The 11,493-nt window shown below is 38.1% G+C and overlaps 1 protein-coding gene and 1 pseudogene across 1 annotated transcript; one reads left to right on the top strand and one right to left on the bottom strand.

Annotated features, from left to right (window-relative positions):
* Positions 1-11,493, top strand: part of LOC115305191 — a 17,709-nt pseudogene that overhangs the window by 1,249 nt on the left and 4,967 nt on the right.
* On the bottom strand, positions 8,788-9,780 carry LOC115305401 (olfactory receptor 9K2-like). The gene has a single exon (XM_029955619.1). The coding sequence runs from the start codon at positions 9,727-9,729 to the stop codon at positions 8,788-8,790; it is 942 nt and encodes a 313-aa protein (XP_029811479.1). The 5' UTR covers positions 9,730-9,780.

The raw sequence follows: 11,493 nt of genomic DNA, 5'->3' as shown, positions 1-11,493 counted from the left end.
GATAGTACTGAGAACAGAGGTCCGATAAGGACAGTTTGTCCTATTTCCCAACCATTCCCCCTTTTTTATTTTATGAAAGATAGGTGGTGTAGTGCAATTGTTTACTGAGGGCTAATAATGCCTATAAGTTGGGCAACACAAACTGCATCATAAGTAAGTTTTCTCTCCAAAAACCCCATGGCCAAATCAAGACTAATATATCTGTGGAATAAGTCCGGTCTTACCAACCTTACCAACCTTGGCCCAATTATTTACATATGCTCAACAAGAATAGCGAGTGCTCATGAGGATTGTTCAAAATCATCTTTGCTAGGATCCTTCTCAAGGGAACTCCAGGTTGAATTCTTAGCAGTAGCCTCTCTGGGCCAGAAGCCACACCAAGCACTTTTCAGATAGGCCTCCAATATCTGATGAATTGGGCTAATCCTCTTTACGAGGTCCCCAAAATATGTTGAGGTTCTTACACCTGGGAAAAGTGACCTTCTTTACTCACCTGGAGAGGCTGCTGGGAACTCTATAAGCAAGATATCAGGCCAAAACTTCCAAGAGACTTTATGGCTCCATGTTTCATAAAGTCAACCTTCATTCCCTAACTCTAAAATATGAAATTCTAGTCAAAGCCTTGGTAGAATAACCAGTAACTCAAATGAACAGACTCTTATTGAACCCATGCAAACAATTATAATCACCATGAAAAGAAAAATATTTATTGGGAGTTTTTGAATGTTAAAGGGTTTGGGTAGAGAGAAAAGGTAAATGTCTCAGTTTACAAATCCTTTGTTATTTTCTGTGCCACAAAGCTAACATAGTGGTTAAATGCTTGGGGGTTGGCTGCTCTCAGCGATGGGACCAGAGACTGTGGTACCCCATAATAAACAAGCATAACTTTATGAGCAAGGCAATGCTTGAACTACCTAAGGAATGCATTAAACTTTGCCATCAACCCCTGGGGTCCAAACCCTGAAGGTCCTTCACCAATTCAGAAGGCAATTTATCATAAGGGATGCTAGGAATTTATGTGTTAAAGGTAGAAGTGACACCAGTTAAATAATTGGTGAATGTTTAATGAAGTATTATCCTGAAAGTTTTGCAGATGTTGTTGGATGGAGGCCCATGTATACTTAGTATCGTTATATTTATGGAGAGTGATGAAAAATTGGGTGGTAGTCCAATCATATTGTAGCATAATTTGGTGGTATAAAGCCAAGACCTGATCCCCCAGCCATTGTACCGTCTGCTACAGATCCTCCACTTGTGATTCAAGTTCCTGATCAATAGAGAACTGTTGGGTCCATAGATTATGTGAGTCTTTTTGCCAATTTTCAACAAATTGGTGGGTCTGAATGGAAGTTTGTAATGTTACGCTTGCAACAGCGGTGGTAGTGGCTATGAGGATGAGGCCAATTATGGTCAGGATGAGTTCAGCAAGGAACCACTTGGACCTGTGATATAATTGTGATAATACCTGGTAGGCCAGGCTGCCCAGGGGATTTTTTTTGCCAGGGCCGGGTAAGATTTATTGGTAACTAGAGCCCTGTCTGGGTCCGTAAAACCATTAGAGATTGATTCTTTAAATCTATGCCCAGAATAGAATTCAGATAATAATACAATTTACAATCAGAACATGACAGAAGCTTTTCAGCATCATTAAAAACGATGGTGCCAATGGCCAATACAAATGGCGTTTTAACACAGCAGGAAGTGTAAAATGTGTGGTTTCTACGAACCAATCATTTGCCATAGAACATGAACTGCCAGAGAAATTATCCCAAAAGGTGGCCCATTTTTGTGTAGAAGTTGCCAACTTCTGTAGGTCCCAATGTTCAGGTCCCATCGTAGGAGCAATTAACCTGGGAGGAGGAGGGGCTAAACCACCCTTGTGCCAAGCCATAAGGCCAGAATGACGGATATGAGTAGAGATGCTATGACCTAAACTAAATTGAAGCTGAAGCTGAGTGACGTTAGAGATATAATCATATCGTGGCATTAAAATCCTCTGAACCATTGGTTAAGAATTTAGCATGAGGTCCCCAATCTACCCAAGCATATAGGGTGTTATTAGAAGAAAATATTTTTCCATGAGGGCCACGACATCAGGACCAATGGATGGGGGCAAACACGTAATGTTTATAGGTCACAGTCTGACATCAAGGCTCATTGGACCTTCCTGTTGAATCCTGTTCTCTTCTGTAAACTGGAATGTGAGGGTGGTAAGCAGGCCCATAAGGGTTCTGACCTTGCAAGATGGAGGCAAAATATATGCCCATGTCTGCATTTGTGTGGGCAGACATGAAGGCTCATTTCCAATACATAAAGGGGCTACAGAATATCCCAAAGTAAAATTGAAGTCTTTTCCTTCTTCTGAGGGAAAACTGGATATGCCGGGGCCCCAAGGAGCCGATGTATAAATGGTGTTGTTGCAATACCCATTAAGGCCAGCTTCAGTCCATTCTATAGGTTGTAGCAGTGGAGGGGGAGGAATATAGGCCCAATAGTTATGTTCAGTAAGTACTACCTGGAGAAGGCAGGAGATAACAGCAATCATAGCTAGGAACAACGTTGTAGGGGTCAGCCGTTGTCCAGTAGTCATCACTATTTGTTCTGCTTTTTGGGTAAGGCACTTCAATTGGTCCCAAGTTGGGGGAACAGAAGAAGACTGGCTCCATCCATAGTTGGGGTGAGCAAGGGTTACTGTAGGATCATTTGGAGGTTTAGGGGGAGGTGCAGCCATTTGCATTCCTGCGGGGGGCCTGCATATTGGCGGAGGTGCCTTCCAGCGAAGAGCAGCTTGTGGCCAGATACATTGGTGGGGTGCTCAGACATGTCCACCATCTGCAGAAAGAAGGGAATAACCAGGACCCGCCCACAGCAAGGTAGCCATGTGCCATTCATCCCAAGTGTGTAGTTTCACAAAAACAGGAATATTAAGGTAAGAAAATGGGAATAGTGCAGAGAAATGGTGCTGAGCATGCAAAATAGGATCTGCAGTAGGTGGCAGATTCAAGAAGTTAATAGCATACAGAGCCAAATGTACAACTATAGCTGGTGTCATTCCTTTTATCCCCCCTTTTATTTTCTGCAAGTGTAATTTAAGTATTCAGTGAGCACACTCAACAAGGGCTTGACCCTGAGGTTGTAAGGGATGCCACAGACATGGGTTATAGACCATTCCATAAAGAAAGCTGCCATGCTTGCAGAAGTATAAGCAGGCACATTTTTAGTTTTTATTTTAGTAGGTACCCCCAGAACAGAAAAGGCGGAATACATAAACTGTTTAACGTGTCGAGTTCTTATACCTGGGAAAGGCTGAGCCCAAATAAAGCCAGAAAAAGTGTCAATTACCACATATATATATACAACCAAAAGGGAGGTAATGGGTAACATCCATTTGCCAAACTGGATTGGGTTCTATGCCCCTATGATTAGTTCCAGGTGGGCCATCCTGTGTATGTAGAGGTTGGCACACAGAACAAGAATGAACAATGGCTGGAGCCTGAGAATAAGATATCCTATATCATTGATGAAGTAGTCCTGCATTGTTCCTCTTTAGCTCTTGAGAAACCACAATGTTTAGTTAATGTATCTGCACAATCATTACCATATGCTAGTGATCTGGGAAGTTGAGAATGAGAATGAATGTGGGTAATGAAGGATGGTGAAGTCTGACAATGGATAAGTGATTGTATACCATGAAGAAGGGTGGTGATGATGGAAGTGGGAGACTGAAATACAGCAGACGGACAATTCACTATGGTATGATAAGCATATATATTGAGAATCGGTGACTAAATTGAATGCAGTAGATTCATTACATAAAACAACGTAGATAGCATATAATTCATTCTATTGGGTGCAAAGAAATGGTGTAATAACAATCTTTCAGATCAATGATAATAAGATATCAATCTTTAGGTATCATGTTGGGACTCAAACTTTAGGTATCATGTTGGAACTGGGGAGCCTGGGTCGCAGAGCCCCCTTGAGGATCATAGTATCATTCATTTTCCCTTAAATCAATAAGAATTCACCATTTTCTGGATTTTTTTATGAGTAAAATAGAATTCTAAGGTGATTGTGAAGGTCTGATATGGCCATGCTTGGGGCCAGTCTTTTGCAACAATGATGGTAACATTAGCCCTAGTATTTACTAATTTACTAATTTACTAGTTACAACACAATTGACAAAGAAATTTAGTTATTTTGTGACATATAATTAAAATATTAAGTAATGACTTTATACCAAAACATTAAAACTTTAGGAATTGTATATGTATTTGGGTGGTTGCAGTATTTACCCATGTAATATAACCTAAGGTTTACCATCGTAGACAGTGCTTTTCTAAGCAACTTAGCATTTCAAATAAAAGGGCTCAACTGGTTAAAAGACCTTGAAGTAATCTCTTTGGCTGCATGTAATTTCTCTGAAGTAAGGGGCCACTGATTGCCTGCCAAGGAAATGGATCTGAAGTTGGCTTAAAATAAAGGTTTTTTGGTTTGCCTATCAGAAATTTTATTGTTGTAAGGCAAAATTACATGAAGCTAACTAGCTTGTAGTCAGCCTGCATAATACTGTGAGTGAGCCTCATTTTATACAAATTTAAAGCATAGAGTGGCGTTTAAGAAGTTGATTAAAATTATATAACTGCAGGTAACAATTCTAGCAACCATATGGTTGCTAGTAAAACCTAGCTCCTCCAACACTGAGAAGCTTTAACCAAGCAATCAAACACCTGATAGAGATGAAACCCAAAATTTTGTTTCTCTTAGTAGACAAAAGAAAAAAAACCTTTGTTTATAGTGTCTTAGTAAGAGTACATTAAGAATCTAAAAAAACATTGTCTTTTGAACAGAGAGAAAAGCAGAGTTTTAAGTTTTATACCAGTGTACCTTTAAAATTTGATTTATTTTAATCTTAGTCTATCCTGAGCACATATAAAATTACTCTTTAATTATTTTTCTTAATGAACCTTTTATAATTTTCCTTTGCCTTTAAACTTTGTCCTAAAGCCATTCCCCCCCTCCCCCCAATAATTAGTCTCATTTAGGACAAAATTACTTTCTTTTATCCTTAATAAAAATCCATCTCCATATTTTTATATGTTTTTTACATATTTCCCAATTTTCTATATAGGGTTGCTGTCTTTATTTTTTATTAGTCTTAAATACATCTAGCAGAATTTTAACTAGTAGAATTAGGCAATTCATGTCAGTCTGGAGAAGATAGGGAATCTCCCCAAAACAAAATTTGATTCAGCAGCTGCGTGGGAATATTTCTCTAGTTTCCATCCCAAGGTAGACCAACTACAGTTGGTTCCAAATACAGCCATTAATGTGGGAAATGAAGGAGGGAAAAGCCCTCATATTTATTAGGCAGAGGAAAAGAAAGAGTTAGTGTCCCCTTCAGTTTGATTTAACTCAGCTAGACCAATAAGGTCTCTCTCTGTGTAGTCCTAACCCCATAATGTTTTTTGTTTTTAAAGAGGTGGTAGCCACATCAAAAACAAATTTTCCCCCCACTGGGAAGGGACCTCATACAGCTCTGATTAAGGTCCATATTGGCTAAAAGTTACATGGAATTTTTTCCCCTTTTTGTCATGTTCCTTCCACATTGCGTTTTATATGCTCCCATGTTTCCTCATCGAGTGTCCCTTCATCGGGGAACCAAGGATTATGCCTATGGACCACAGAGATATAGTTCTCCAAGCATGAATGAGCCATATGCATGCCAGCACGCAAAATGAATGCTGCAATAAAGAAATGAATGTCCCACATTTACTGTGGGAGTTCCTCATACCAGGGTTGCATCCGATTTACCACTGGTCATTCCAAAACATACGCATTCCAGGTCCCTGTTTGGGTGCCACTTGTGGTAGATTCTCCTTCGTGAGGAGGGGGTTCTGGGGAGACAACGAGTGAGAAACAACTACCGTTCCCAAAGGCTGATAGCCAATGGAAACAGGGACGTTCCCAAACACCTCGAATGTGAACGTGAACAAGGGATGTTTCTCAATGGAAACGTGAATGGTCCCGGATAGCAAGCACACCGTGGACGTCCCTGAAGAGATGGAGATGGGCCAAGAGCTGAGCACTAATGGCCTTCTTTATTAGGAGCAGCACCTTATTTTATACCCTCCTTAGCGCATAGTAAACATTTAGTCAGCAGTAAATGTTTACCCAGAACAATAGAAACAGATAAGGAAAGAGCAGAACAGAAACAGCTTGCAACTGTGCGTGGGTATAGCTCTGGTGCTATGGTTTCTTGACACACTTGGCTGATGACCAGGAAGGCTCTGTCCTGCATGTCCTCCTGGGACTTCATCAAGTCCCATATTCCCAGCGTTTTGAGCACAGAAGTCCAATAAGGACAATTCATACACAAGGATAGTGCTGAGAACAGAGGTCCAGTGCTGAGAACAGAGGTCCTATAAGGACAGTTCATCCTATTTCCCAACAGGGTGTCTGCATTTTATTCATAGAGAGTATTAATAAACTATGCCTCTTTCAACCTACACTTGTTTCTGCTTCATCTCAGGAGAGACAAGACACAACCTTAGCATAGTGACCACTTATTTGAAAACCTTCATCAAGTTTTTCTACCTAGTGAGTTCCCTATTTTCCTTAGTAATCTTCATTTTTTTTAAATATAGGTGCAAGATGACATTTGTTAAACTATAAGAGAGGATTCTTAGAGAAAGACATGGATAGAGAGATCAATAGATACAGCATTTGATGATTAGATACTATTTTGCATTTAATCGGGCGAAGGGCTAGATGGGGGATGGGTATTAAGGAGGGCGCTTTTGATAATCAGTCACTGAATTCTACTCCTGAAAACAATATTGCACTGTGTTCTGGCTAGCTAAAGTGTACATTAAAAAATACCACTAAAAAAAATAACTGGGGCCTCTATGCCTTTTTGGTCGTTTTACAATCTTTTCCATTTGCTTTCTGCAAAGAGAAAGGCAAAACTGAAATAACAAAGTAGTAAGCATTTCTCAAGCTTTGTCTATGGAAATGAAAACAGGGTACACTTGGGAGAGCTGGGAATGTTTCATGGCACAGAGTGAAGAGAAAGGAACAGAGAAAGTTAGTGTCTTCCTCTCAGTTGTAACTGAATAGTATTGAGAAAAGGAAGAAAGGTCAAATCTGATGGCTGTTAAGTATGTGGATTTAACAGATTTATATGAAATTCACTTAATTTAATGATTCAAGTAACTCTGAGATGGAGATGCTATACACCCCAATTCAGGAGGAAATAACAATGCAGAAATACTATGTACTTTACCTGATGCTACACAAGCAAAAACAGAATTTGAAAGCTCAGTCTGACCCCTGAGATTATTTTCTTAACTCTTACCAGTGAACTATTATTACCCTTAAATTTCCGTCCTCATTTTATAAGGTAGTATTTCTCCAGCACAGGTGCTCAAACATTAGAGTCATTATTCACTTCTAGGTCATTCTCAGGTGATCAACCAGCAGTCAGTGTTCAGCTTACTTTACCTGCCATTTTCAAGGTCGTCTCTTTCTCCCTGTCCCTAATAAGATTCCCTCCATTAAGCCACCATAACCTCTTGGCTGACCACATTCTCTGGGATTACCATCTTCTCTGGAGTATTTATGTCCTCATAGCTATCAGTATGATTTTTGTAAAATGCCAATTTGAATACAACACTGTCTTTCTAAAAATGCCCAAAGCTTACCGCCTGTCTACAGAATAAAAGTCAGCTTCTTTGGCCTGACACAGAGGTCTGCATGATTTCCATGAATTTGCTTTTAAGTCTCATCCTTCACTCTTTGTCTTGTGCATTACAAATCACTGATAAACTTCATGAAGCCGACCATATATTTTCTCCTTTTGCAAGGAAACCTATTTATTTCATGGTGCTTAATGGCATTGCTTTTAAAAATGTGCTTAGGAAGTGTTCTCAGGCCATTGGGACCATGCACCTTTAGAGGCTACATTTTCTTTGTATTTTCCATAAATCTCTTTTTCTCAGGGTTAACATATGGCAGTTTAGTTCTCAATAGATATTTTCCTCTGATTTGATGGTGAGCTAAGCACAGAAATTCTTTATACACAGAAATTTCTCAGTACAAGAGTGCATCAAAGTTCAATAATTATCAATGTGATGAGTTAATTCTCACTCAGCCATATATAACAAAAAATGAATTATCTTCATTTTTGGTTCTGTTTCATTACAGTTGCCTTGTGAAAGGAAGATTTGCAAGAATATTTGATCCTAGCCAGAGAAACCATTAAATAAGTTTGTCAATGATACAGCCTCTACACAATTGAGAGTGACGCACATGTCACTGTTAGGACCCTGTACACTCTCTAGAGTATCTGTTTCTTTCATTCAGCACTCAAAAAGATATTTTAGAGTAATTCTGATATTTATCTGTCTTTTTATCACAGATTTCTATACAGATTTCTATACATTACATAATATGTGTTACTGACTAAAGATAGACAATATACCCCAAGATCATCTTTAGAGAGCTATCAGTAAACTTGGAATATATTTTCCCTAAAATCAAATTACATGGCAATCATTGTCTTCACTTAAATGAAGATGAAGTATGGAGAAAGCCATTCCACTCCAAAATCAACAGCTAGGCAACATATAGAACAAATGTATTCTTCAGCTGTAAATACATGGGTTACAAATAAAAAACTTTCTAAAATTAAAAAGTACAAAGTCATTTGGTGCATTCTTTGCATAGATGTCTCCCCAGTTAATCATAGTGCCCCTGCTGTTCAGTTATGTCACTGTTAATATAGAATTAAATAAAAATATTTTTTTTCTCCAGAATCTTTCTCAAAGCCTCTTTGACATCTTTGTTTCTCAGAGAGTAAATCAAAGGATTCAACATGGGAGTGACTAGGGTATAACATAATGAGGCCACTTTACTCAGCTCAGGGAATTTGTCAGGAGTTAGATACGTAAAAAAGACAGCACCGTACAGCACACTTACGACTCCGAGGTGAGAGCTGCAAGTCGAGAACGCTTTCTTACGTCCCTCAGAAGAGCGTATCTTGAGAACTGTGGAAACAATATACAAGTAAGAAATAATAATAACTATGATGGTAGGCAAGATGATGATGCTGGATAAGAAAAAGGAAATCATTCTATAGATGAAGAAGTCAGAGCAAGATAGCCTCTCAAGTGGGCGAGTGTCACAGTAAAAGTGGTCGATGGTCCGAGAACCACAAAAGGACAAAGTAAATATCATGCTGGTCTGAAGAACTGAGCTGATGCAGCCACATAAATAGGACCCAGCCACCAACTGTGTGCAGAGATGTGCTGACATCTGGACAGAGTAGAGGAGTGGGTTGCAGATGGCGATGAAGCGGTCATAGGCCATCGCTGCCAATAGGAATCCCTCAGTCACGATGAAGAGGGCAAAGAGAAAAAGCTGCGTCACACAGCCTGCAAAGGAGATGGACTTGTTCTCAGACGAGAAGTTGATCATAGCCTTGGGCGCAATAACAGATGAATTGAAGAGATCAATGAAGGACAGGTTCCCTAGGAAGAAATACATTGGTGTGTTCAGCCAGGGATCCGTCATAATAATGGTTATCATCCCAACATTCCCTAGAAGGATCATGGCATACACCAGCAGAAAGAGCAGGAAGAGGAGAATGTGGAGCTCTGGGTGGACCCTGAAGCCTACAAGGATGAAGTCAGTCACTTTGGTGTGATTGTCTGTTCCCTTGTCACCCATGGCAGAAACCTGCTGAAAGGCAAAAGGAAAAGTAAACAAATGAAATCTAGGCTTTGTTTCTAGTGACACAAATACTTTCTTAAGTGTATAATAAGTTAGTTATATCTTAATTATATATTACATATAAAACCATGTTAATATCTGAAGAGTCAGCAATTTGGATTAGATAATACTACGTCCATGAAACTGTTATTCTATTAAGCAGTTAAAAAAGTGAATGGGTTATTGTATTTTAGCATATAATTTTGTTGAGTATTTACCAAGAAAATAACATATTGTCTAATATTTTTCACATATTGAATTTCTATTCCTAATATAGTTATCCTTAAATGATTGTCTTTATTTGAAGTAAGAAAATAAGCTAAAATACAAGGAATACATATAATCTGTATGATAGTGCTATAGCCATCATGATTGACTGTCAGTGTCTGAATCACTGAAAGACAGTACAAAATATATTTAGAAATGTTTTAACCTTCTTTTACCTACAACTCTTTGGTTTCCATTATTACTGTGCCAATTCTGAAAATAGAATAAAGCGATGTTATTGGTATGTGAAAATTAATAGCATCAAAACAGTCACTGAACCTAGATATCATTTTCTAAAGCTTTTTCCAAATCTATGTTCATTTTCTCAGGTAAATGATATGCCTTCCAAACAATGCATTTTTATTGCCTCATTATATATATTTTATTTCCATTAGTAGTTGTGTATTTTATAATATTACATATTAACTTAGCCATTTTCTTTGAAGCAGAGAAAGAAGCTGATAAGCATTCCAATCCTTACATGACAATGAATAACTTTTTATCAAAGCTGCCTCAATTCAAGGGCTCTCACTCTTTAGTCAGGCAAGTAGACTTAAGGAGTATATATATGAAGATTTTCTTTCTTGTATTCTATTATGGCTTATATATCTTAAAATAAGGACAATGGGATAACCAGGGATATGTGAGGACTCTAACAAAGTTGGGTCTCCAGAGTCCATGATCACTTGGTAGAATATTAACAGTTCTAACGTTACTTCTGATACCTTTCTCCAGGATTTTTCCACATTGAGGTTTGTTCATCCTCTGTGATGGATTCCATTGGGAGAGGAGTAATCATAAAATCAATTATGGAGACAGAAGTGCAGGCTCAAGGGCTGTTGTCCATGAGGACTGCAGTAACCTCAGAAATAAGCAAATAATTAATAACAGTCCAGATATAAGCAGTGTTTCTTCTCTGGTTGTGTGTATCCTTTGGGAAATTTATCTGGACTATCTTCACTGGTAAGGAAAAACTTTCTGGTAATTATCATAGCATACAGATTGGTAAGCCGAAGGGAACAGATTTAAATGTTTGTAATATATAAGTTTAAGATGAATGAATACAGTAAATCATCATAAATTACATTTCCTATGCTTTAAAAAAATAAAATTTAACTCCAAATAATGATTTACCTGTATTTCCTGATGTCGATGTATTTTATGATATGGCAAATGCCTTCTAAGTCACAAAGTCAGATAAAGTTTTGCTAATTCTAAGCTTTCTTAGGTATATATACTAGATAGTTTGAAAATATGGGGGAAGAAATGATAATATTAAAATATTTAAAAATTATTAGTAAGAATATTTATAAAAGATTATGCTCTATAATACAAAATCCTCAACAATTATGTGTGACTAAAAGACTATAGTAAAACCAGAGACATAGTACTCTATTTAGTGTAACAGAGTATTATAATTATACAGAATCCATTTTCCTCTAAGTATTTCTATAA

Source organism: Suricata suricatta, chromosome 10, assembly GCF_006229205.1.
Source record: "Suricata suricatta isolate VVHF042 chromosome 10, meerkat_22Aug2017_6uvM2_HiC, whole genome shotgun sequence".
Taxonomy (NCBI): Eukaryota; Metazoa; Chordata; class Mammalia; order Carnivora; family Herpestidae; genus Suricata; species Suricata suricatta.
The sequence above is the reverse complement of the archived record's forward strand: the minus strand, read 5'-3'. Positions and strand labels throughout refer to the sequence as shown.